The sequence below is a fragment of the Microcaecilia unicolor genome, chromosome 8, assembly GCF_901765095.1.
Source record: "Microcaecilia unicolor chromosome 8, aMicUni1.1, whole genome shotgun sequence".
Taxonomy (NCBI): domain Eukaryota; kingdom Metazoa; phylum Chordata; class Amphibia; order Gymnophiona; family Siphonopidae; genus Microcaecilia; species Microcaecilia unicolor.
Window position 1 is genome coordinate 233,339,419 of NC_044038.1, and position 27,977 is coordinate 233,367,395.

Sequence of the window (27,977 nt, forward strand, 5' to 3'; positions counted from 1 at the left end):
ATATAAGTGGAATCGACCAAAAATGCTACCAACAACGTGGACGAAGCAGCTCGTTGGTTTGTTTGCTTTGTTTTGGGAGCACGAGGATGACGGCTGCGCGGCGGGGGGGAAGGGAAGACTTATCTCCTCGGCTTCAGTTCTGTGATGTCATGCCGCGTCCTGTTCCCCATTAACCCTCCTTGCCTGACCCCGTGCGCCGTACGTCGGGAGGGACGTTAGGGGTCAAGCGACGCCATCTTGAAAGATGGTGGTGGCGAAGGAGGACGCCGCCTGGACCGCTCCGTCTCCTTCACTGCTCGGAACAGGTAATTTGGAGAAGTTGGGTCCGGGGGAGGTTCTGCTACAATCCTAGGTCTCTCGGAGGTCCAGCGCCAGAGCCTGTGACCTCTTCCCCCCCCCCCCCCCAGAGACATCGGAGGGGGCGCGAGACTGCGGGGAATCTGGCTGGAGGGGGAGGGGGAGGGGCGCGAGACGGGGGGGGGGGGGGGTTGAGCCTGTGACCCCCCCAGAGGTGTCGGAGGGGATGTGAGACTGGGGGAATCAGGTTATTAGAGGAGGGGGCGCGAGACAGCAGGGAATCTGGCTGTAGGGGGAGGGGCACGAGACGGTGGGGGGGGGGGGGGTTGAGCCTGTGACCCCCCCAGAGGTGTCGGAGGGGATGTGAGACTGGGGGAATCAGGTTATTAGAGGAGGGGGCGCGAGACAGCAGGGAATCTGGCTGTAGGGGGAGGGGCACGAGACGGTGGGGGGGGGGGGGGGGAGTTGAGCCTGTGACCCCCCCAGAGGTGTCGGAGGGGATGTGAGACTGGGGGAATCAGGTTATTAGAGGAGGGGGGCGCGAGACAGCAGGGAATCTGGCTGTAGGGGGAGGGGCACGAGACGGTGGGGGGGGGGGGGGAGTTGAGCCTGTGACCCCCCCAGAGGTGTCGGAGGGGATGTGAGACTGGGGGAATCAGGTTATTAGAGGAGGGGGCGCGAGACAGCAGGGAATCTGGCTGTAGGGGGAGGGGCACGAGACGGTGGGGGGGGGGGGGTTTGAGCCTGTGACCCCCCCAGAGGTGTCGGAGGGGATGTGAGACTGGGGGAATCTGGTTATTAGGGGAGGTGTCGGAGGGGGCATGAGACTGCAGGGAATCTGGCTGTAGGGGGAGGGGCGCGAGACGGGGGGTGAGCCTGTGACCCCCCAGAGGTGTCGGAGGGGATGTGAGACTGGGGGAATCTGGTTATTAGAGGAGGGGGCGCAAGACTGCGGGGAATCTGGCTGTAGGGGGGGAGGGGGGAGTCTGTGACCCCGGAGGAAGTACAAGACTGTGGGTGAGCCTGTGACCTCTTCCACTCCCCCCCCCCCTCGAGGTATCGGAGGGGGCGCGAGACTGGGGGGGATGAGCCTGTGACCTCCCAGAGGTGTCGGAGGGGATGTGAGACTGGGGGAATCAGGTTATTAGAGGAGGGGGCGCGAGACAGCAGGGAATCTGGCTGTAGGGGGTGAGGGGCACAAGACGGGTGGGGTGAACCTGTGACCCCCCAGAGGTGTCAGAGGGGATGCGAGACTGGGGAAATCTGGTTATTAGGGGAGGTGTCGTAGGGGGCGCAAGACAGCGGGGAATCTGGCTGTAGGGGGAGGGGCACGAGACGGTGGGGGGGTGAGCCTGTGACCCCCCCAGAGGTGTCGGAGGGGATGTGAGACTGGGGGAATCTGGTTATTAGGGGAGGTGTCGGAGGGGGCATGAGACTGCGGGGAATCTGGCTGGAGGGGGAGGGGCGCGAGACGGGGGGGGGTGAGCCTGTGACCCCCCAGAGGTGTTGGAGGGGATGCGAGACTGGGGGAATCTGGTTATTAGGGGAGGTGTCGGAGGGGGCATGAGACTGCAGGGAATCTGGCTGTAGGGGGAGGGGCGCGAGACGGGGGGGGTGAGCCTGTGACCCCCCAGAGGTGTTGGAGGGGATGCGAGACTGGGGAAATCTGGTTATTAGGGGAGGTGTCGTAGGGGGCGCAAGACAGCGGGGAATCTGGCTGTAGGGGGAGGGGCACGAGACGGTGGGGGGGTGAGCCTGTGACCCCCCCAGAGGTGTCGGAGGGGATGTGAGACTGGGGGAATCTGGTTATTAGGGGAGGTGTCGGAGGGGGCATGAGACTGCGGGGAATCTGGCTGTAGGGGGAGGGGCGCGAGACGGGGGGTGAGCCTGTGACCCCCCAGAGGTGTTGGAGGGGATGCGAGACTGGGGGAATCTGGTTATTAGGGAAGGAGGCGCGAGACTGCGGGGAAGCCTGTGACCCCGGAGGTGTCGGAGGAAGCTCGGGAGCCAGGCTGTGGCCCAGAGAGGGCGTGAGACTGCGGGGGAGCTTGTAAGAAATACACAGAGTAGCCGTTCAGTGGAGGTCATGGTGGTAACATCAGGATTAGGATTTAGCAACGTGTAGGGCAGTGTTTCCCAAACCTGGTCCTGGAGGCACCCCAGCCAGTCAGGGTTTCAGGATATCCACAATAAATATTCAGGAGAGAGATTTGCATAAACCTTGGCTGGGGTGCCTCCAGGACCAGGTTTGGGAACCACTGGTATAGGGTAAGCATAGTTGCTTGTAAGAAAATGAAGGTAGAATCAGCGCTATTACAAGAAGTAAATTGGGCAGACTAAACGAGCTTTACAGCCCTCTTCTGCTTGATAATTTATGTAAATCTACGTTATTAAAGTCAATATGTTTTTCATAGCAGGCACAGTCTGCTAATACCCTAAGACAAACTGAATGTAAACAGGTTGTACCTTACTACAAAGAAAAGGAAAGTATTGGGATCTGCTGGTCACTGTCAGGATGTGGGTCAGATTAATATTTTGTTCTTTGCTAATAGAAATGACTGAACTGGGGCTGTAACCAATGTTTGTATATGATTCGGTCCTGAATACCGTATTCATATTTGGCTGAATAGCAATTTTAATTTGTACAGCAGCGGCCAAGAAAGCAAAGAGAAAATTAGGAGAATAAATCAGAGGATGTCTTAATGTACTCAATACTGCTTCACGATGCTACAGATTCTGGTCACCACTTCTCAAAAAATGATATAGATTAATTAGGAAAGGTACAGAGAAGGGTGACCAAAATGATAAAGGGGATGGAATGGAATGACTCTTCTGTGGGGAAAGGCTAAAGAGGTTAAGGCTTTTCAGCTTGGAGACAGAGATGTCTTGGGAGAGATATAATAGAGGTCTATAAAACAAGAGGTCACGGTATGATTTGTGTGTTTACTCTTTCCAAAAATACAAGGGCTAGAGGGCACACAATGAAGTTACTAAATTAGTACATTTAGAACAAATTGGAGAAAATATTTCTTCACTGTACATGTAATTATGCTCTGGAATTCATTGCAATAGAATGTGGTAAAAGCGGTTAGCATAGCAGAATTAAAAAAAAAAAAAAAAAAAGGCTTAGACCAGATTCTAAAATAAAAGCCCATAAACCATTTTTAAAATGCACCTGGGAAAATCCAATGCTGATTTCTGAGAGAAGCAGCCGTGACATCTATTTTACTCTCTTGGGATCCTGCCAAGTACTTGTGACCTGGATTGGCTTCTGTTGGCAGCAGGATACTAGGCTTGGAGGATCTTTAGTCTGCTTATGTACTTTTGAACTTTCCTCACTAACTAAAAAAAAAAGTAGAACATAATTTGGAACTTAGACATCACGAGCCGTGTTAGATGCAGCCTGAAGGCAAAAAGCTGCAAACAACTTGTACTCTGGAGTTTTCCTCCGATGTGCAGACAGCCAGTTTAGTGTACAGGTAGTTATTGATTTATTCATTAACCCTCCAAAGCCCATACATTCAGCACAGTTGTTTTTGGCTAGTACACTTTAACCTAGGGGTTCTCAACCCAGTCTTCAGAACACCCCAAACCAACCAGGTTTTTGGGATAGCCACAATGAATATGCATTGAATAGATTTGCATATGATGGAGGCAGTGCATGCAGCTTTCTCATGCATATTCATTGTGGATATCTTGAAAACCAGACTGGCTTGGTGTGTCCCAAGGACTGGGTTGAGAACCCTGTTTTAACCTGAAATTTCTTGTCCTGTGTGACTCTTCAATATATCATTAAGTGATTAGATTCCTGATGAGGGTTGCTGTAACCCTTTGTAACAGATATTCCATCTCTTGTTCCTGTAACAAAATCAGAATATCAAAACTATGATATGAAACCTGATAATATTTTTTTTTTTTTTTTTTTATCATATCATTTTTATTGACGACCAAAATATACAAATGACAATAGATAAAGAAAAAAAAACATTGCATTACAAGTGTGTTCCAATAAACTGATGTACATCAACATAGTCCAACTGGCCATCTATAATTTTACTTTTCACAGTATACCCATCTAACCTCCCCCCATCCCACCTCCCACCCGCCCTCCTCCCCGCGAGCTTACCCATTCAAGATTCTACTACGAGCCATGGGGGTCAGGGTATCCCAAAACAGTAACCAACATTGTAACAGACGATCTCCCTTTGGGGATGCTAAGTCATTTATTTCCCTACGTTCTAAGGCACCTAGGGAAATCATAAGGGATCGCCATCGTGGTACCGAAGGTGGTTCCGATGAGATCCAATTCAATAGAATCGTTTTCTTTCCCATAGCAGTCGCCCTGCGTAAGAATGGTAACATGCCCTTTCTTCGGTTCCCTCTCACCTTATATTTATCAAACAAGAGAGTAGGTAAGGGGCACCACTGCAACCCCCAGACAGTCGAGACAAATGCACAAAGCTGTGTCCAGAAGGCACGGACCGGAGGGCACAACCAGAACATGTGTCCCAAATGCGCCCCAGCTCCCGCACACTTAGGGCAGTCATCCAAAGGTCTCAGGGCAGCTCTGAACGCTCTATGTGGCGAAATATATATTCTCATATTAAATTTATATTGAGATTCCTGTAGTGTCGCATCTTTAAAAGTCTTATATCCAATTGCCAAATTAGCCTGTACCATCACGCCAGTAATAGGACAGCCCAACTCTCTAGTCCAGGCCCCAGCGATCTGGTCATATGGTATCTCCGGGCAAAGCTCTTTGAGTTTGAAATGGTAAAATTTAAGAGGAACCGAAAGCTGCGCCTCCAAATCTAGCAAGTCTGTGATTTGTCTCCGTCTCTGTGAGGTCAGCGAAGTTCGGGGGAGGGAGGCAATGTAATGACTCAGTTGTAAGTAGGAAAGGGCAGCCTGCGCAGGAAGTCCAACATTCTCACACAAGTCTGTGAAGGACTTACATTTGCCTTCTTTTGTTAATACTTGAAACAGGAATATTGTCCCCCCTTCCCTCCATGTCTGAAAAGTCTCAGTATCCGTGCCCACTGGAAAATCCGCATTGCCACCAATCGGTAGAAAGGGGGAAGAGTGGCACTCAAACCCTCCAGTTTTGCCCAGCCATCGCCATGTACGTCTCAGTGGCGCAAAAAGAGGGGCGTATCCTTTGGCAGTAGGTGCTTTGCCCGTTGGTGCATGTAACCAATAGCTAAAGTGATACTTGCTCACCAGTTTAGTTTCAGGAATAGGAAAAGAAAAATAGGATGTGCCCCTAAACCAATCTGTAAGATGTCTCATGCAGCCCGCCACTGACATACGTTGAATACTGTGTACACCTAACCCTCCCTTATGTCTTGGAAGATACGTCTGTTTTAATGTAGCCCTGGGCCTTTTCCCGTTCCATAGATATCTAGCTAAGAGCCTATGTAGTTTCCGCTCATCTTTGTGTAAGAAGAAGAGAGACAGTACCTGGACCACGTATAACCATTTAGGAACCAAGACCATATTGTACAACGCTACGCGCCCCCACAAAGACAGGGGAAGGCGCTGCCACATTTCTAAGGTATGCTGTGTCTCTTTCCACAAGGGGGCCAAGTTGATTTTGTAAAGTTGCGTAAGTGATGCTGGCAATTTAATCCCCAAGTAAACCAGGTGATCAGTGGTCCACTTCAACGGGAACCTTCCCCCCCAGCGTTCCCGCACTGAGAGGGGTATCGGCAGCGCCTCAGATTTCTGTGAGTTGAGTTGGAACCCCGAGTAGTATCCAAACTCTGCTATGTGGTCTAAAGCTATTTTCAGCGATGTCTGAGGATGTGTCAACACTAGGAGGATGTCGTCCGCATAAGCCAATACTTTAACATGAAGCTGCGGCAACTGAACTCCCCCCACTTCTGGATCTTTTATGATGTTGCGCAACAGGGGCTCCAAATAAATCAAAAACAGGAGTGGGGATAGGGGACAACCCTGTCTTGTGCCCCGTCTTACCAAAAAACGTGGAGTACACCCTCCATTCACTAGGACTCTGGCCCCAGGATCAGTATATAATGTATCTATGGCATGTAAATACCACCCTGACAACCCTATGTATTTAAGTGTTTGGAAGAGGTAGTCCCAATTTACTTGGTCAAATGCTTTAGTAGCGTCCAGGCCTGCCAACAATAATGGGTGACCCGTAGCTTCAGCGTGCGCCACCGCCATCAAGGCCCTACGGACATTTAGACCTGGGTGCCTCCCTCGCACAAACCCCACCTGGTGGTCTCCCACTAAGGCCGGAAGATGTATGGCCAGCCTATCAGCAAGAACTTTAGCTAGAGTTTTTACATCTACATTGAGAAGGGATATTGGCCGGTAAGACCCTGGCAAGTCAGTTGGCTTACCCGGCTTCGGGATAAGAACAATTAAAGCGTCATTCGAGTCCCTGGGCAGCCTCCCCACTGCCACCGCCGTCTCAAGGTGAAGCGTCAGGGGGACACTCAGCTGGGTCGACAGTAATTTATAATATTCTGTAGAGAACCCATCCAGGCCCGGAGATTTTCCCAAAGATAAACCCTTGATCGTTTGTTGAATCTCCCGGGCCTGGAGGGGAGCATTCAACTGCTCTCTAACTGCGGGGGGCAGCACCGGGAGGCCTGCATCTCTCAAATAATCATCTAATTGTGGTCCCCCCTGCTGCGCTTCCGGTTGGTACACTCGGGAAAAATAATCTCGAAATATGGTCAATATATCTTTAGGGCAAGATTTACGGGAGCCATCAGGTGCTAACACTGTAGAGATGAATGTCTTCTCTGACCAAGCCTTTGCGACTTTAGCTAGCAATTTCCCAGGTCTGTTACCCAATTTGAAATAGTGATATTTACGACTAAAAGCTTGCTTCTTAGCACGTTCGTGGAGTAGTGAGTCTAGAGCCACTTGTGCCGCAATCACACTATCGTAATTTGTCTGGGTTCTACAGCGTATGTGTGCACGTTTGGCTTGTTGGTATTTTCGCTCTAGTAAAAGTATACCTTGGGAGATCTTTTTATGTCTTGCACTTAAGTAACTAATAATTTCCCCTCTCATGACTGCTTTAGAGGTTTCCCAGAATAATGTCGGATTATCTTTATGGGCTACATTATCAGATTCAAACAGGTTCCATTTTTGTACTAGAAAATTGCCAAAGTCTCTATCCCCAGCTAAGTAGGATGGAAACCTCCAGGACTTAAATCTGTCCACATTGTGTCCCAGTGCTATGTTGGCCCAAACTGGAGTGTGATCTGAGATCGCCATAGGTGCCATGTCTGTATTAATTACCCGGGAAAAAAGCGATGTGGAAACCAAAAGGTAGTCTATACGGGACCAGGTTTTATGGGCCTTCGATAGGTGAGTATAATCCCGCCTCTGTGGGAATAGTAACCTCCAGGGGTCCACTAGGTCCATTAATTTGCAAAGATAAGGCAATCCTTTGCTGCGGGGTAGTGCACTCCATGCCCCAACCGTCGAGCGGTCAAGGTCCGGATCAAGCACCTGGTTAAAATCTCCCGCTACAATCCAAGGGGCCGTATCGTATTTAAGACCTAGATTTATCAGAGTCTGGAAAAAGTCTGCGTCATAACCATTTGGCCCATAGACAGCACATAGGTAGTATTCCTGTCCCATAATGTTAAGATGGAGCAGGACATATCTTCCCTTTGGGTCTTGTCCTATTAATTTAGAAGTACATGGGAGCCCTCTCCTAATCAGTATGGCCACTCCTCCCCGCCTAGCTCCGGAAGAGGAGTAATAACACTCCCCCACCCATTGTTGGCGCAGCTTTCGGTGTTCCTCGTCTGAGAGTTTAGTCTCTTGTAGGCAGACTATGGAAGCCTTTAGGCGCTTCAGGTGTGCTAAAATTTTGGATCTCTTAATTGGGGAAGTAATCCCAGCCACATTCCAGGTCACTAATCTTAAAGGTTCAGTCAGGACAATCCCCCAAAATTACCAAATTAACATATAACAAAGCGAACATAATGCCCTGGTTGCCCAGCCCCAACCAAAGGCACCTTATATCAAACAACACAGAGATATACCATGTTTTATCTAAACCCACAGCTCGTCTTTGTTCCCCATCATCATTCTGCTCGCCCCTACTTCTATTCCCTCCCACCCCACCCCTCTTTATCGCCCCCCCCTGCCCTCCCCCCATCTGCCCCCCACTAACCGTCTGGCCTATCTTACCCACTTCACTCCGTTCCAGTAAGTACAGAAGGCAGAGGTCTAGATGCCATAGGAACCCCGCCCTTCTTTCAATTTAAGAATGTTACATAGATAGTGTCTCACATATCCCAGAAAACCGCAAAGCTCACAGTACAGGATAGGTGGATATCTTCCTCGTCCGGCCCATTCCTGAACCGTTCTGCCATGTGTCTCCGGTCTGCCATCTTGTTCACCATTCAACTCAGTCTCACTCTTTTGTCACAGTCAATTGTCATCTTTAACAATCCAACAGAAACTTTCTGGAACTCAATCAAATTAGGAATCCAACCGGTAACCGCCAACCACGTACACCATCCGCATACTGCATGGTCAAACCATCTAATGAATAGATTAGGGATTCCCCAGGCTCAGGTCTGATGATGATTTAACCACTCCGCTACAGCTTCTGGTGTAGTATAAGCTGTCCAGGTTCCGTTCTCCAGGATTTTCAGCGTTGCTGGATATTGCAGAGTGAATTTAAACTTTTTTTCCACCAGGCAGGTGCAAACCGTGGAAAAAGCTCGTCGTTGCGCTGCCAAGGCCGCAGAGTAATCCTGAAAGATACGAATTAAAGTCCCATCATACTTTGTAGTTTCCCTGCAGTTTTTATACTGTCGCAATATTGCCGCTTTTTGAGCATAACAGTGAAATTTTGCTATCACCACTCTGGGCCTCGATTCTCTTGTTGGTCTAGGTCCTACGCGATGTGCCCGTTCAATTCGGATCGCTCGGCCTTCACCCGCCTCTGGAAAGTGCGCCTGCAGCCATGTCTCCAATGTACGTTTTAAATCCTTATCTGCCAAAGATTCTGCAAACCCCACAAATCTAAGATTATCGCGGCGCGAGCGATTTTCCAAATCTTCTACTCGCTGCACGTTCTCCTGGACCAGGCGTTGTAGTCTTTCTAGCTCCCCCGAGTTATTTTGTTGACCATCTTCTACCTCCGCAACCCGAGCCTCCAGCTCCCCGGCCCGACGTGAGAGTTCCGTCGTGAGCGCCGACAGACCCGTTATCTGGGCAGAAAGTTGATCGAATTGGGGGGCCAGTGCACCCACCACTGCTTCTGTGAGTTCTGGCAGCGTGAAATCAGAGGCCGGGCGGGAGGGTGAATTCGCCGGCGAGGCGGCCGCCATCTTGGATTCGCCAAGTCTCGGTTTCTCTTCTTTTTTCTTAGTGTTTCTTCCGGTTTGCGCCATCGCCAATCTTGTTAAATATTTGTCCATACACTGGGGGAGCGAATGTGCCCTAGATTATCAATCTTCTGGGGTCGGAGACACCTTTAAAGTTCAGTTTTCGGGCAAGGTTCCCAGCAGCAGAAAGTTCCACGTCCTTCCTAGCTCACAGCATCACGTGACCTCTCAAACCTGATAATATTTTAAAGTAAAACACTTGGGGCCTAGTATTCAGAAAATGTCAAGCTCCTAAATTTATGTCCTGTTTTCATCCAGACTTAGGAGCTGAAAATTCATTGTAATTTAAGAGCTTAAAAGTTATGCTTATAAATTTAGACCTGTCATTCTTATGCCTAGATTTATGAGACTAATTTATGAAGCTAGTACTGAAAATCATTGTTAAGCTCCTAACTTTTTTTCCCTGCCTTAAATCCATCCCTGTTGCCACCTACTTTTTATTCTCCTAAATTTAAGAGGTTTTAGTGAACTTTTGAGTAAAAATATGACCCAGCCCTGGTAAATTTTCAGAGGCCAATTTATCTTCCGAAGGCTACTGAAAACAGATCTGTTCAAGAAGGCATACCAAAAACACCCATCTTAAACACCAAAAAGTAAGACTTCACACGACATAGACATAATTGAAATCTTATCACTTGACCAACCTCCTTACCACTAATGAATAAGCATAACCACTTCAATCTCTATGTCGAATATGGTCTCGCCATAGTCGATGACCTAAAGAATGATACAACCCAATTTCGTACTCAGGAACGTTCATGTATTACCATAATTTATTCTTCCTTAACATATATATGCACATGATATATATATCTATACCATGATCTGTTCACGTATGTTATGTTACATGTATGTTACCATGTACGTATGCAACTTAACACATTACCATTTGTAATTCTGTTACCCGGAAATGGCAACCGCCATTACGGCAAATGTAAGCCACATTGAGCCTGCAAATTGTTGGGAAAATGTGGGCTACAAATAAATAAATAAATGAACATTAATCTCAAAGATAGGAGCATAAATCCTTTGAATATTGGGTCCTTGCCTACTAACATTACATATTTAATGCACCCAAGTTGTTTGCCTGAGCTCATGGACTGTAAGTGAAAGTTGCATAATATGACTGTGTCCTTGGAGACCAGAATTGTGCTTATTAATGCTCCCTACAGGCAGATTGCACTGTCGTTCACGTAGGCAATTATTTCTTGAGAGGTCTGTAGATCTTTAGAGTTGGGCAACTTCATAGCACTGTGTGCGTTTGGATTTTATTATTTTCTTTTCCAAATCCAAGCTCAAGATGAGTTACAAATTTATAGTTGGTAGGTCTCTGCCCAGGAGGGATTACACGGGTGGTAAGTTTTTACCTTAGGTAACGGAGGGTGAAGTAGGTTTCAAACCCTGGCTTCCATGGCTCTCAGTCGGCTGCTCCTCTGTTCTCAGTGTAAGGGTTTATTGGTATGTAGCTTGCTTCTCTTCTAATGAACTTCTGCCATTTTTCATTTCCTTTGCTGGAATGTTAGACATTCAAATGAAATGATTCCATATGATGTAAGGAATCCTGTGCAGAAGGAATGGATCCTCAGAAGCTTAGCCGAGATTGGGAGGCGGGGCTGGTGTTTGGGTGGTGGGGCTAGTTCTGGGCAAGACTTCTACGGTCTGTGTCCTGAAAGTGGCAGATACAAATCGAGGAAAGGTATACACAAGAAGTAGCACATGTGAGTTTATCTTGTTGGGCAGACTAGATGGACCGTGCTGGTGTTTTTCTGCCGTCATCTACTATGTTACTATGATATGAGGACAGAAAATCCTTTTTTTATATAAAATTAAGGGCACACTAGCATTTTTAACACATCCTAATGATTATAATGCGCTAAACACGAAAGTCGCCCATAGAAACATATGGACAACCAGCGTTTAGCGTGATCTAATAACGCTAGCGCACTTTAGTAAACAGGGCCCTAAGTTGAGGGCATTAAACTCAAGAGATGTACCACTGTACAAGCCTAATTTATATTATCTAGCATGTAAGGTCAGGCTTAGCTTTCCAGAAAAAGATTAAATTAGAGGCCCTTTTTTTACTAAGCTGTGTTAGGCGCTAATGTGCCCCTGTCGCAGCTTAAAATGGCATTCCACAGGACGTGCTCAGGCGTCCTGTTAAGCGCCAAATATGAGCATACAAACCATGCGTTACATTTTGTAAAAACTTTGTTTTTAAAAACTGGTTCACCCTCAAGTGTGGAATATGGTGAAAGGGGAGTGCTTTGAAACAGCTATTGGCGAAACGTGTCGGCACTGATTACTCAGATAACTGAAGCTTTTCTTGATTTTTATATGAAAAAAATAAATAAGAAAAATATGCTGCACTAATAAAATGAATATCAACAGTAATTGATGGTACCGATGAAGATGATGAAACTTTTTCAAATTCCCATAAAAAGTGTCAGGAATAGCATCGCTGAGGAACCATACCTTATAAGATTATTGAAAAATGCTTATTTGTGGGGACCTGAATATGAGTACTACGTGTGCTATTTATTTTTTACTAGCAGTTGAGCCCGTAAAAACGGGCTGGTATTGGGGTTTTCCTTCCTTCCCCCTCCCCGCGAGGTCGCCACCGCTACCGTTCCTCCCCCCCCCCCCCCGGAGTCGCCGCCATCCCTCCACCCGGCCCGGGCCCTCTCTCTCTCCGCTACTAAACTTACACATCCATTCGCCGGAGCGCAGCACGCACATCAGCTGAGCTGCCATCGGCCCTTCCTTCTCTGCCTGTGTCCCGCCCTCCTGTGACGTAACGTCAGCGAGGGCGGGACACAGGCAGGGAAGGAAGGCCGATGGCAGCTCAGCTGATGTGCATGCTGCGTTCCGGCGAATGGATGTGTAAGTTTAGTAGCGGAGAGAGGGCCCGGGCCGGGTGTGTGTGTGGGGGGGGGGGGGGGGGTAACGGTAGCGGTGACCTCGGGTGGGCGGGTGCGGTATCAACCTCGCGGCGCAGTTTCCCCTCTCTGTCCCGCCCTCGTCATCACGTATTGACGCGGGGGCGGGACAGAGAGGGAAGTCTCTACTGCACATTTGCGAGTGAGTCGGTCACTCGCCGTTTATATGTTTGATTTTTCTTACATTTGTACCCCGTGCTTTCCCACTCATAGCAGGTTCAATGCAGCTTACATATTATATACAGGTTCTTATTTGTACCTGGGGCAATGGAGGGTTAAGTGACTTGCCCAGAGTCACAAGGAGCTGCCTGTGCCTGCAGTGGGAATCGAACCCAGCTCCCCAGGACCAGAGTCCACCACTCTAACCACTAGGCCACTCCTCCACTCCACTCCAATGGCTTTGCAACGTTAGTGCAAAGCCATTGATAACAAGAAAGGGAAAATTGGCCATTTTACTGCTGCGGTAAAAATGGCCTTAGCATGTTGGGGAAAGCCCCACGTAAGGTCAGCTTTTACCACTGCTTAGTACTACTACTACTTAACATTTCTAGAGCGCTACTAGATTTCCCGGGTAGAGGTGTAGAGGTTAGGTGCCGAAGGCGACATTGAAGAGGTGGGCTTTAAGCAGAGATTTGAAGATGGGGAGGGAGGGGGCCTGACGTATGGGCTCGGGGAGTTTGTGCCACGCGTGGGGTGAGGCGAGGCAGAAAGGGCGGAGCCCGGAGTTGGCGGTGGTGGAGAAGGGTACTGAAAGGAGGGATTTGTCTTGAGCGGAGGTTACGGGTAGGAACGTAAGGGGAGATGAGGGTTGAGCGGTAAGGAGGGGCTGCAGATTGAGTACATTTGTAGGTTAGTAGCAGAAGCTTGAATTGAATGCGGTACCTGATCGGAAGCCAATGAAGTGACTTGAGGAGAGGGGTGATGTGAGTGTATCGGTTCAGGCGGAAGATAAGACGTGCAGCAGAGTTCTGAACGGGACTGACGGGGGGATAGGTGGCTAAGTGGGAGACCAGTGAGGAGTAGGTTGCAGTAGTCAAGGCGAGAGGTAACGAGAGAGTGAATGAGAGTTCGGGTGGTGTGCTCAGAGAGGAAAGGGCGGATTTTGCTAATGTTATAGAGGAAGAAGCAACAGGTCTTGGCTATCTGCTGGATGTGCGCAGAGAAGGAGAGGGAGGAGTCGAAGATGACACTGAGGTTGCGGGCAGATGAGATGGGGACGATGAGGACCTCTTAATTTTAATAGACTCAAATAGACTGTTTACTTTTCATAAGCAGTTGTAGTAATATTGTCCTTGGTAATCTTTCAGATTTCACATCTAGTAATTTGGGTGTGGGTCCATCAGGTTTAACCACCCACCATAATGGATGCAAGAGTGTCTATAAATAGCCTGGTACGTATGTTTCATATTCAGATTACAAAAAAAAAAAAAAAATTACCCTACTTACAATGGTAATGTGAAGAATTGGGAGAAGTGGGACAGGAAGGAGGGTTGGCAGTGATAAGATGACAAGCAGGCAGTGGTAGTGAGTTTCAGAGCCCATGTTAAAGTTCTTTATGTTGGTATTGAAGTGGCTGATCATTTCATGTTCTTGGATAGTTCTGTACTTAATTTTTAGTATCCTCTTCATAAGGTGATTGATTCAGTGGACTACGTCAGGAAAACTGTTATTCGGTGTTGGCCTTGCTCTACTTTGATATATGTTGTCTTTTAACGCCTGGCCTGTTTCACCAGCGTAGATTCCCTGTTCACCATTTTGTGCATTGAATAATGTATACTGGGTTAGAGGAGCAGCATGAATAGCATTCCCATGTGAGTAACTCTGGGCTCCTGTGATTTGTGCTGTCACGGTTTGCAGCATGGTGTATTGCAGGGATTTATTCTTTTTTTCTGCCTGTGTTTCTGTTAGACGCTTGCTTAGTAGTCTGTGCTCAGGTTAAGTGGTTGCTGTAGGGCTAACAATGAGGGACAAGGAAATATTTTTAATTAAAAGGCATAATTTCCAAAATGCTAAGCAGCTTGTTTACTTGCTCCTTATCTTTTAAGGAGCAAGTTAGTCAGACTAGCGTCTTATAATTTGCTAGTAAAAAAGGCCCGTTTTTTAACGCAATGAAACGGGCGCTAGCAATGTAATGAGTTCCTGCCATTAATGTTTCCACGGTTGTATTCTGAATATAATTGTTGTTTACATGTGTAAGATTTCTTTATATACAATAGTTTTTGTGTAAACTGTGTTACAATGTGGTAAAAGTTTTCCTTGTTCAGGCCCTTCAATCAGTTTAACAATCACATCAGAAGAGCTCCTTACTCGTGAGAATGGAACATACAGTTGCCCATGTGAGAGACTGAGAGTGACAGTGTGTTTTACAGACAGTGTAAGAGAGAGATACACAGAGTGATTGTGTGTGTGTGTGTGTGTGTGTGATGTGTGTGAGTGACAAAGTGATTAAATGTTTGTCTTCCCTTCCGTTCTGTGCACTTACCTCCACTGATGTTCCTACCTCCCTGTATATGATTGTTTGTTAGAGATTCAGTCCACTCCACTTCCCTCCTCCAAGTTCCGTTCTGTCTGATTGGTGAGGGTGGGGACAGTGAGAGCCAATGAAACGCTGAACTACAGACTTACGAACCCTATACTGCCAGTGTCACGGAGTCAGCTTCAGAACGTTGGAGGTGCTTTTTATTATATAGGATGGATGTTGTTGAAACTGATGTTGAGTGCATTTGATTTCTGGGTGGTTGTTCAGTTGTTGATTTTGTCATAATTGGATTACTTGCAAAGCCTTATATTTAGGGTTGGCTAAAACATGGTATAGGGCTGCATGGTTGATCGTAAATGGGGGGTGGGGCTTCAAAATTTGAACATGTGGCACCAATGTTGTTGAGTCTTCACTGGCTACCAGTACAGTATCGTATTCAGTACAAAATGTTGACTCTGGTTTATCAAGCACTGTATGCATTAGCTTCTTGGTATTTGGGTCAGGTAATGCAGTTATATGTTCTGCCCTGTAATTTGAGATCTGACAATGAAAGACGTCTTGTGGTACCAGCTCTTAATATCATTCATTATTCCGATACATCGGCATGTGCTTTTTTCTGTTGCAGCAGGATAATTACTATGGAATAAGCTTCCAGGGCAACTCAGATTCTGTTCAACTTTGCAGCGGTTTAAGAAAAATTTAAAAACCTATTTGTTTTGCAGGCTTTTCCCTCTATGTAAACTATTTGGGGGGGGGGATGATAAGTGACATCTGAAAATTATTATGATTGAGGAAGGCAGATAACACTGACACCAGATTCTTTTATTTGATTATTATATTTTGTTTTGTTTTTTGTGTGTGTTTTTATTGAATTATGTATGCTTATGATTTTTGTAAGCTGCTTAGTGGTAAGTGGAGTAAACTTTTAAAAATAATTTTTTCCCCCTAGCTCAGAGTCCTCCTCTGCTTTCAACAGTTACTGTTTGCAGTATTCTCCTAGGACCTTTTGAATGGTTGCAGATTTTACTGACCACCCGGCTAATTTAACAGAAAGTTTTATACCATTGAGTTATTTAAGAATCTTCTGAAAGTATACTTATATTTCAGGCATTCACAGCAGTCTGTGTCTCTGCACTGATTTCTGTTACGGCGCCTTTTTGAAAATTGTTCTGAGCTTTTATGGGCATTCGTTTGCTCATAAAAGCCTTTTCTGTTTTTCTTAGTTTTGAACATGTGTGTATACCTGTAATCCACCTAGGTGGGATATAAATACATAAACACTGCACCCCCCACTCACCTGGCAAACATTTCCAGCAGGAACACTGCATTTGTACTGCTGATAGGTAGAGCACAGTTGAGTTTTTGGTTGAAAGTGGGATGTTTGAAAATGGGGATATATGTGGCCTGTTGGAACAGTGCAGCAGCATGTTCCTTCCTTTTGAATAGTGAACTCACTTTCCTAATTTCTTATGTTTTGTGGACTGGATCATCATCGTCTTGAGATGTAAAGACCCGTGTTCAAGTCCATTTAAAACTGTGCTTGGAAAGATATTTAACGCTTAGGGTGGGTTTTGTACTAAATTAGAACAAAGCTGAGATATTGGACACTCTGAAGTGAAACGTAAAAGGAAGTGCAGTTTAATTGCACAGTCACCCAGGGTGATTGTTTAGGATTTTATATCCGTGTTTGAGATTTACTGCCAAATTTTCAAGGCAGAATGGAAAAGTACCAGCACATGTTCTGTGCATAAATATTGGCCTCATGAAAATTTTATGAATAGAAAAATTTTGCAAGGTTCGTATTTTTTGCACAGATGTTGACACTTTTATTTATTTATTTTTGGACATATACGTATCGTATTGAAGCCGCCGTTACTGCAGAACCTTTGCGTGAATGGCTCTGGCTTCCCATGATTAGCACGCATGTTCTGCGCGCTTTCAGTTTGCATTGACATGGAGTGTTTGCTCGCTAAGCTGATGGTAGAAGCTGCACACTCAGCCGTTAGCGTGCGGCTGTACTGCATGGCCTTCTGCATCGACCTCTCGGTTAGTGCTTATTTTCTTAGTTCCCTAAACTAAAGCAACCTGATTGTATTATACCAGCTCTTTGCATTGTCAAGTAAACAAATTGTACCAGTGTAGCAAAACTTTAAAGTTCCACTACAGGACTAGTTAAAAAGAAGAAACATCAGTTGGTAGTTAAAAAAACAAGAAGATCAGTTCCCTTCCTCTCCACCAGCCACTTGATTGTACTTTTCAGTTCATTCCTAAAGAGTTTATTATTAAAGTTTGAGAGCTCTTTTGTTTTAGCATAAAATGGAGGTGAGTCATCCACTCTCTTGTTACCTCTCGCCTTGACTACTCCAACCTACTCCTCACTGGTCTCCCACTTAGCCACCTATCCCCCCTTCAGTCCATTCAGAACTCTGCTGCACGTCTTATCTTCCGCCTGAACCGATACACTCACATCACCCCTCTCCTCAAATCACTTCATTGGCTTCCGATCAGGTACCGCATTCAATTCAAGCTTCTGCTACTAACCTACAAATGTACTCGATCTGCAGCCCCTCCTTACCTCTCTACCCTCATCTTCCCTTACGTTCCTACCCGTAACCTCCGCTCTCAAGACAAATCCCTCCTGTCAGTACCCTTCTCCACCACCGCCAACTCCAGGCTCCGCCCTTTCTGCCTCGCCTCACCCCACGCGTGGAACAAACTCCCCGAGCCCATACGTCAGGCCCCCTCCCTCCCCATCTTCAAATCTCTGCTTAAAGCCCACCTCTTCAATGTCACCTTCGGCACCTAACCTCTACACCTCTACTCAGGAAATCTAGACTGCCCAACTTGACATTTCGTTCTTTAGATTGTAAGCTCATTTGAGCAGGGACCGTCCGTCTTTGTTGATTTTGTACAGCGCTGCGTAACCCTAGTAGCGCTCTAGAAATGTTAAGTAGTAGTAGTAAACCTAGTGGTTAGATCAGTGGGCAGAGAACTAGGGACTTCCACATACAAATTCCCCTTCTCCACTCTTAGCAAGTCGCTTAACCCTCTATTTGCCTTGGGTACAGAGCTTAGATTGTAAGCCATTTTGGGTATAGATTCGGAAAGGTTAGAAATTGTGCCTAATAGCAGATTTCACCTGTGTTGATCCTTCTCACAATCCCATGCAGGCTTCATACTGGTATGTCAAGCATGAACAGTTTAAAAACGAATTTGGAAATATTTTCAAATGCACCCCATTTCTTTCAAAATCTCACATGTACATTAAAAAGCACAGGGCAAGAAAGAGAGAAGATATTTTAGGATTAGATCAGAGGCAGAAGCAATGATGTCAAGACTGCTGTGGAGTGGCCTAGTGGTTAGGGTGGTGGACTTTGGTCCTGGGGAACTGAGGAACTGAGTTTGATTCCCACTTCAGGCACAGGCAGCTCCTTGAGACTCTGGGCAAGTCACTTAACCCTCCATTGCCCCATGTAAGCTGCATTGAACCTGCCATGAGTGGGAAAGCGCAGGGTACAAATGTAACAAAAATAAAATAGATACTATTGGAGATTCTACATGGAATGTTGCTACTCTTTGAGATTCTACATGGAATGTTGCTACTCTTTGAGATTCTACATGGAATGTTGCTACTATTGGAGATTCCACATGGAATGTTGCTATTCTACTAGCAACATTCCATGTAGAAGGCTGCGCAGGCTTCTGTTTCTGTGAGTCTGACGTCCTGCACGTACGTGCAGGACGTCAGACTCACAGAAGCAGAAGCCTGCGCGGCCACATTGGTGATCTGCAAGGGCCGACTTCTACATGGAATGTTGCTAGTGGAATAGCAACATTCCATGTAGAATCTCAAATAGTAGCAACAGTGGAGGAGTGGCCTAGTGGTTAGGGTGGTGGACTTTGGTCCTGGGGAACTGAGGAACTGAGTTGGATTCCCACTTCAGGCACAGGCAGCTCCTTGAGACTCTGGGCAAGTCACTTAACCCTTCATTGCCCCATGTAAGCTGCATTGAACCTGCCATGAGTGGGAAAGCGCTTTTGTTACAAATGTAACAAAAATAAAATAGATACTATTGGAGATTCTACATGGAATGTTGCTACTATTTGAGATTCTACATGGAATGTTGCTACTCTTTGAGATTCTACATGGAATGTTGCTACTATTGGAGATTCTACATGGAATGTTGCTATTCCACTAGCAACATTCCATGTAGAAGGCTGCGCAGGCTTCTGTTTCTGTGAGTCTGATGTCCTGCACGTATGTGCAGGACGTCAGACTCGCAGAAGCCTGCGCGGCCACATTGGTGATCTGCAAGGGCCGACTTCTACATGGAATGTTGCTAGTGGAATAGCAACATTCCATGTAGAATCTCAAATAGTAGCAACAGTGGAGGAGTGGCCTAGTGGTTAGGGTGGTGGACTTTGGTCCTGGGGAACTGAGGAACTGAGTTTGATTCCCACTTCAGGCACATGCAGCTCCTTGTGACTCTGGGCAAGTCACTTAACCCTCCATTGCCCCATGTAAGCCGCATTGAGCCTGCCATGAGTGGGAAAGCGCGGGGTACAAATATATTTTTTTAAAAAAAACTACTTTAATGCCTTCTTTACCCCCTTTTTGCCTGCCACAAGCACATTTTGTAGCTACGTCCGAGGGCTCTGTTGCAGCCACAGCGAGGTGTGAATGAAAGTTAAGTCCAGAGACAGAGAGAAGTCCTCCTATATTTGTCCATGTAAAACTGGTAAAATCTGGTCTCTTCAAAAGCTGGAATTAAAGATTATATGCAGCCAAAGTGGATTTAATATGGTTCATCCTGTATGGACCTAAGCAGGTGTTCTTATCATTTAAGTGTCTCATTTTATTTTTTTTTCTCTCTCTTTTATTTTAAGGCACCTGTTACAAATTCCAAAAGAAGATTGGATCATGACTGGCCTGAAATGGTGATCAACTGCAAAACATCTAGCAAGTGAAAACATTCGTTTTATTTGGGACTTTTAAAATATTTTTTGCTGTTAAACTTTTTATATATATAAAAACAATGTACTGCCTTCAGTGGCTATTGCCTGTGCTTCTTATCCCCAAGCCCCTAAACCCAGCTTTATGGTTCAGCCACTCCATGTTCATGGGCTTCTACTTGCTGAGCTTTTTGCTGGAGAGAAAGCCCTGTACGATCTGTGCCTTGGTATTTCTGGCAGCTTTGTTCCTCGTCTGCTACAGCTGCTGGGGGAACTGCTTCCTGTACCACTGCAGTGACTCCCACCTGCCTGAATCCGCCCATGATCCCAGCATAGTTGGAACCTAGTAAGCCCTTTCCAGAAGCTCGTTTTACGCTTTTGCAAGCCTGGGATAGAAGACACTACGGTATTTGGATGATAGGTACCTATTATTGACCATGTTTATAGACGCTGATGACACAAATTCTGGCTTGTAATTTCTCCTCCATCCCTTAGCCCGTGAGATATCGCCCTTGGGCTGTTTATCTTCCACTTGGGCTTACTGATGGCTTGCAGTGCGAAGCGGGCTTACTGGCAGATGTGTTTTTCTACAATTTCTTCAGGAACAGAGGTTGGCCTTCGTGTGGCGGAGGACACCGTGCAATGCAATCCGTCTTGACTGTGGCGTCTGCTGATGATTTACCAGAATATGCATCGGAGCACAAAAATACCTAAATAAGGGTCCGGTGCTGTATCCCAGACCGGCCTGGTTTCGTGGCTGCTGAAATAATTGTTTAACTTGCATGGAGTGAATTTGGGTCCTTCTCCTCCGACTTGTGCAGTATTGGCCAAGATGGGAAATTGCATGCGTCTGCAGTTGTTCCTGCCTTTTTACGTTCAACATGTTTGAATATACCTGACCCTTGTGTGCACACATATTGCATCCCACCCCATGAATTTGCTAACAAGAACAAAAAAAAAAGAAAGACACCCCCCCCCCCCCCCCCCCCCATATATTAAGCCAATGTAGGTGTCGGACATTCTTCTAGTTTGACACAAACAACTTTCAGGTATTTGGCCTCCCAGTATCCAAGGCATGCTCTGCACCATGATTTTTGCTTAATTGGGGGGTTTTTTTGCTACAGTTTCTTGGTTCATCCTGTTTAAACTGAGGTCTGGCCTTAATTTGAACAGTAATTTTTTGTTGTGCATGAAGTGTTTTAGAACTCAGTGTTCTTGGCCTTTCTGTGGCCAGCCAATGGTAAAATAATGTGTTTTTTGTTTTTTTTTAAGAGCAGGGATGTCAGTACTTAAATCGTCACCCACATAGCAGCCACTGGGGCTTTGTAGCATATGGTTAAGTAAACATGAAACAGCCGCCTTGCCAAAATTAAATCAGACATGTTAGGGAATACATGGAAAACATGCCGCATTGCAGTTAAGAATGAATTGCTTATTTTTTGGTTTCCCCCCTTCTTTCTTTCTTTTTTTTTTTTTTAATCCATACAGTTAAATGAGAAACTGTTGAGCAAATTACTGTATTCTGCTTGTGCTTGCCTGACTTTGGAAATCACAGGCTTAGAAAAACTTCGGGTTACTTTGCTGCTTCTACATTTTCCTGGTACACAAGCATCAGTGGCAGAGGAAAAAAAAGAAACAAAATGCTGTTTAGAAATGTAAGTGGAATAGAACCAGTAACTGAGTTACTGTGCATTTATTTGGGATGACTGCTTAGAGCATCTTCTTTTGGCGATTGTTCAATGCACCACTGTTCAAACCTGTTTAATAAAGCTTTATAAACTTTGAATTGAATAATGGAACCTAGCAAGCGGTGGTCAGTATTGCTGAAGGAGATTGGCAGTTTTCCAGTGCTTTACGTTCTACCCTTCCACCATTCTGATCTGTTTGTTTTTAAAGTACACTTTGGAAGGTCGGAGGGACAACTGTTTGAATTTATTCTGAATTTTATTACGTAGCTTGCCACTATTCCAGAACCTGTGGGATAGTTGTGTCCATTGACCAGCAGGTGGCGATAGAAGATGCCAAGAGAGATTTCTCAGCTCAGTTTTCGGGTTTCTATATCCAGCAGTGCATGGACACGCTTTTCAACAGGTACTTAATTGGCGCTGATACATACTATTCTGTAGAGAGAAACGATAGATAATATAGGGAAACTGGTTCCTTCTTATTAAAGTAAACATATAAATATGGAAACACAGTCATAGGTAAGCATCAAAAAAGTATTCTTAAAGGAGGAAAACACCTCAAGAAGCACCTCTATCTTGTAACAACAGGCAGAGGGCTAGGGCTTCTTCATCATAGGCTAAAAACCTCCTTCTTTGCTTCTCTTATCTTCTTAGCAAATGGAGAAGCATAACCTTAATGCACTAGATAATTACTTAACTTAGGCAGGTAAGCTAGCCTTCTTCAGCTGAGACCGTGGTCAACAGGCCCCGTTTCGCTTCTGCAGGTGTTCCGATTGGCTGAGAATGACAGCGTGTGACGTCAGGGGTACTATGTATGGCCGCCATGTTGAAGATATCGCTGCCTTCATGCAACCGTCGGCAAATAGAACGGACTGTAAGCAAAAGTTTTCTGTTCATAAAGAAGTTTGATATGAACAGTGTTTTAATATTCCGTTTTTCTTTATGTGACTAGCCGTTGAGCCCGTAAAAACGGGCTAGTAAAGGAAGGGGGGGTTGAAAGGCCCCCCCGGGTAGGTCGCCTCTGCCGCCCCTCCACCCGGGCCGGGTACGTGGCTTCACTATTCAAACCGCCGGAACGCAGCACACAGCTCATCTGAGCTGCCGTCTGCCTTCCTTCTCTGCGTGTGTTCCGCCCTCGTGTGACGTAACGTCGGCGAGGGTGGGACACAGGCAGGTAAGGAAGGCCGACGGCAGCTCAGATGAGCTGTGTGCTGCGTTCCAGCGGTTTGAATAGTGAAGCCAGGTACCCAGGCCGGGTGGAGGGTGGGTGGCGGCGGCGACTCCGGGTGGGTGGGGGGAGCGGTAGCGGCAACGCTGGAGGGGGGAGCGGTGGCGGCGGCGGTTCCCTCACTCGCAGGTGCGCAGGTTCCCTCGCTGTCACGCCCCCGTCATCACGTATTGACGCGGGGGCGGGACAGAGAGGGTCTCTACTGCGCATGTTGCGAGTGAGTACGCCTCTGTCATTTATATGTTTTGATAGTATTGAAGACCTGTGGTTCTGAAGCAGCAGAAGCGAAACCGGGGCCTGTTGACCACGGTCTCAGCTGAAGAAGGCTAGCTTACCTGCCTAAGTTAAGTAATTATCTAGTGCATTAAGGTTATGCTTCTCCATTTGCTAAGAAGATAAGAGAAGCAAAGAAGGAGGTTTTAGCCTATGATGAAGAAGCCCTAGCCCTCTGCCTGTTGTTACAAGATAGAGGTGCTTCTTGAGGTGTTTTCCTCCTTTAAGAATACTCTTTTGATGCTTACCTATGACTGTGTTTCCATATTTATATGTTTACATACTGTTCTGTAACAGTGGGCACCTAGATTGGATCGTGTGTGACTCAAAAGGGGGGCATGGCCACGGAGCCTTTCTGGGATATTCAGAAGCACTGAGTTTTCCGTTCCTTTTATAGAATCTGGCCCATAGTGTGTAATTTCAAGGGGGGTGCCTAAGTTCCATTATAGAATTGCCCCAATAGAGATAATATGTGCCCTAGCAAAGGAGCCTGACTGCCTATGCGGCAGCTATTTCTGCAGTAGCTACCGTTTTGGAGGGGTGTTTCATAGCACACAATATCACCTGTTAAGCTTTGATCATATCTGTCCATCCATGCACACATATTGCACAGGAGCAATGAGGTGGCTGGAGGCCAGTCCCTGCCACCTGAAGTTTTTCTGCACAGTTGGAGGAGGAAATGATGGAACAGAGGCAGCTGAGGATCATCTCATCTCTTCCCCAAAGGGTGAGCAGTGACTGCAAGAAAGGGCTAACCAGCACTAAAAATGACACTGATGTGTGTACGAATACAGACACCCTCCCGCATGTCCCACACCCATACTGCAACTAATGTACATCAACTCCCTACTTCACCTGTTCTGCAAGACACACTTCACTAGACCCTGACTGAAACCAGGACCTTTAGTTTCTGCTGAAACCCAATCTGTGACTGAAATTGGCTGCTTGGTTCTGTCAGAAGCTGAAAATGAAACTATTGGACCCTCAGTGGCAGCCCCCTCCTGGGCCTACATTTTCATTGGTGAGTGGTGGGTATAGGAGCACCCCCACTTGCTCATGCATACAGCTAGCTCCAAGTGAAAATGGCTTCAGTAGGACTGCTGTGGGAAGTTCTGACAGCCAGCTTGAGAGTGGAACCAACAAGAGCAAGTGAGGATCTGGCATTTTTGCCTGAAATTGAAACCCAAATTTTGAGCAGGTTTTGGTGCTGAATTCAAAACCGAGCTTGTCAGCTGCTATACTTTACTGCACTCCTCCTAAGAGAGTCCCTCACACCTTACCTATTAGACAAAGTCACTGGAAGGGGGAGGGGGTGAAAGGAAAACAATGGGTCCTACCAGCTACACAAACAGAACCATTAACATACATGTACTTTTATCCATAGAGTGCAATTTTCAAATAGTCTATTGACCCTGGTAAATAGCTTGCAAATTGCCATCCTGTGTGTGTGTGTACACTAGAGATCGACAAGGGCTCTGTCCCCATCTGCACAAGCCTCAAACACTTATGATTTTCTTTTTATTAAAGTATGTAAAAAGGTACAATTTTCTGTATAACTGTTTACAAATCACAAAAATAACAGCGAGAAACTTTAATAACCCCCCACTACCCTCTTCTCTTTCAACCCCAAAAATAGCTGATTGCTGTGATCCTAAGGGACCTTAATCCACCCTGTTAAAATGTCCAGGGGTACAAAATACAACCCGTTCTGTGTGCCCTAGAGGTGAAGCAATAGGCTCTATGAAGCACTGTTATTCATTCACATTAAAAAAAAAATCAAAGTCATCTACAATCTCAGGATTCAGCCTAGCTCTCCTGTCTACCACAGTCCTTCCCCCGATAGAAAATGGCTTTGCAGAAGATGTGCTGACAGCAGGAACGAGCAGGATCCTCTGCCAGTTTTGGACAGCACCTTTGCTTGTGTTAAAAAAAAAAAAAAAAAAATCAAAACAGCATCGTCTGCATCACATGAACTTTGAACTTAAATAACTGTCCAATTCATTAACAATAGCCTTCAAAGGAGCCATAAATGTCACTCATAAAACTGCTAACATCCATTTTAATTATTTTTTTTTGGTGGTGGGGGGGGGGGGTCTTCCACAGCTGTGACACTTTCTGGGAATATGGATGGTGGAGGATCCTAAGTTATTGATGTTGATGGACTTGAGCCTTCCATTTCAATCTGGTTTTGGGTACAGTCTTCTCAAAGAGTCGATTGCCTGTGTGTGTGTGTGTGTGTTTTGTTTTGTTTTGTTTTTTACATCGTGGGTGTAGAAGAGAACCTATAGCGTGTAGTAGAGGATCAGGAAAATAGGGGTCAATTAAGTGTTGAAAATGCTTTCCGATGCCAGCAACAGCGGATGAATCTGTTGCAGTAACAGTACTTGAGCAGCTGGGCATGTGATGAAAGGACGTTGCAGATGGTAGGAGTCTGATCAGCAGACAAGAGTCTAGTCGCCACATTAAAGGCAGACAAGACACAAATTCTGTCATTGAACAGTGTTTCTTTTAAATCCAAAAGCAGCTTCTACCGTTTATCATTGAATTCAGTTGCCAATTGTCTAAGATATGTTAAGTTTTTACATACTGATATCAGTATTTTATAGATGGTTAAAACCCAGTGCTTATCCCTGGAGATAAATAGCATTGGAATTTTCCTACCTTTTGAGATTGTTCTGACTTGGATTGGCCACTCTTAGAAACAGGACGCTGGGCTAGATGGACCTTTGGTCTGCCCCAGAAAGGCAGCTTATGCTCTTAAAAGGAACAAGTAGTGGGAGCAGGACCTCATCCTAGAGTCCATTGGGGGCATCAAAAGTGTTCTTCCAACCCCCAAATGGTAGTACTGCAAGACAAATGCTAGAACATTAGAGGTACCATTTAGAATTTGGGTATTAACAGGGCATTTGGTGCCTATCCCACTCGATAAGGAAGACCCATGAGCTGGGGAGAATTAGCGATGTAGGGCCAGTCCAGGGCTATGGGGAGGGGGGGGGGGGGGTGCCATCAACTTCTGCACCTGTCTCTTAAGACCACCCAGATCTAACTGGGCTGGTGTGAAAATCAATAGGAACATTTTTGTTATAGAAGTTATCAATAGAAATCAAACAAAATAAAACATGGAAAAGAAAATAAGATGATACCTTTTTCATTGGACATAACTTAATACATTTCTTGATTAGCTTTCGAAGGTTGCCCTTCTTCCTCAGATCGGAAATAAGCAAATGTGTTAGCTGACAGTGTATATAAGTGAAAACATTCAAGCATTACTATGACAGTAAAATAGATACTATTGGAGATTCTACATGGAATGTTGCTACTATTGGAGATTCTACATGGAATGTTGCTATTCCACTAGCAACATTCCATGTAGAAGGCTGCGCAGGCTTCTGTTTCTGTGAGTCTGACGTCAGAAGCAGAAGCCTGCGCGGCCACATTGCTGATCTACAAGGGCCGACTTCTACATGGAATGTTGCTAGTGGAATAGCAACATTCCATGTAGAATCTATAGAAATCAAACAAAATAAAACATGGAAAAGAAAATAAGATGATACCTTTTTCATTGGACATAACTTAATACATTTCTTGATTAGCTTTCGAAGGTTGCCCTTCTTCCTCAGATCAGAAATAAGCAAATGTGTTAGCTGACAGTGTATATAAGTGAAAACATTCAAGCATTACTATGACAGTAAAATAGATACCATTGGAGATTCTACATGGAATGTTGCTACTATTGGAGATTCTACATGGAATGTTGCTATTCCACTAGCAACATTCCATGTAGAAGGCTGCGCAGGCTTCTGTTTCTGTGAGTCTGACGTCCTGCACGTACGTGCAGGACGTCAGACTCACAGAAGCAGAAGCCTGCGCGGCCACATTGCTGATCTACAAGGGCCGACTTCTACATGGAATGTTGCTAGTGGAATAGCAACATTCCATGTAGAATCTATAGAAATCAAACAAAATAAAACATGGAAAAGAAAATAAGATGATACCTTTTTCATTGGACATAACTTAATACATTTCTTGATTAGCTTTCGAAGGTTGCCCTTCTTCCTCAGATCGGAAATAAGCAAAACATACATGTTATAGAAGTAAAATTTTTGAGGCACACCCAAGCTACACCACCTTAAATCTCTGCATCCCAGTGGTTCCACATGTGCAAATAGCAACTTCCTAAAACGATTTGCTTGTATCTGCAATCTAAATGGCCTCGTCAGTGTAGGCTTTTTAAGTTGTTTATATTTATTGTTACTTCTAAAAACGATTTCTCGGCAACAAACCCTTTCATATCAGGTCACCTAAATGTAAGCATGTAACTTTATAGAACACTGTCCTAGATACTTATATGACGAAATGACAGTGTCATGCCTTACCACTGTTCTATAATTTGTGCAGAAATGGTTTCCCCCCGGCTTCTGGCTATGGTACCCAGATTTGTGTATGAATTAACAAGTCCCTTAACGAGCAATAATTGGATGCTAGTAACCAATTATTGAAGTTGATTGGCAATCATTGAAAGTTGCATGCACATCTGGCTGCGTGCTATTTTGTAACGTGTGGCACCTAACTCCACTCGTGTGTAACTCAAAAGGGGGCGTAGCCATGGTCTGAGAACTGGCGCATGTAGTTATAGAGTACCGCCTCAGCATGCCTAACTTGGGTGCCAGGTGTAAATCTGGTGTTTAAAGTTAGATGTGGGAATCGGCGTGAAGTGTTATTCTGTAAAGCGCA

The 27,977-nt window shown here is 45.8% G+C and overlaps 1 protein-coding gene across 3 annotated transcripts; it reads left to right on the forward strand.

Moving 5' to 3' along the window:
- Positions 1 to 224: 224 nt before the first annotated feature.
- On the forward strand, positions 225 to 27,924 carry BLCAP (BLCAP apoptosis inducing factor). Of its 3 annotated transcripts, none has more exons than XR_003943173.1 (3): positions 225 to 305; positions 19,992 to 20,963; positions 27,914 to 27,924. XR_003943173.1 is itself a non-coding variant. In XM_030212771.1 (3 exons), the coding sequence occupies exon 3, from the start codon at positions 20,141 to 20,143 to the stop codon at positions 20,402 to 20,404; it is 264 nt and encodes an 87-aa protein (XP_030068631.1). In that variant the 5' UTR covers positions 236 to 305; positions 13,933 to 14,016; positions 19,992 to 20,140; the 3' UTR covers positions 20,405 to 21,680. The 3 variants fall into 3 exon arrangements, 2 of the variants coding, with proteins under 2 accessions (XP_030068630.1, XP_030068631.1); XM_030212771.1 differs by lacking the exon at positions 27,914 to 27,924 and adding an exon at positions 13,933 to 14,016 and having other exon boundaries at positions 236 to 305; positions 19,992 to 21,680; XM_030212770.1 differs by lacking the exon at positions 27,914 to 27,924 and having other exon boundaries at positions 19,992 to 21,680.
- The last annotated feature ends 53 nt before the right edge of the window (positions 27,925 to 27,977 follow it).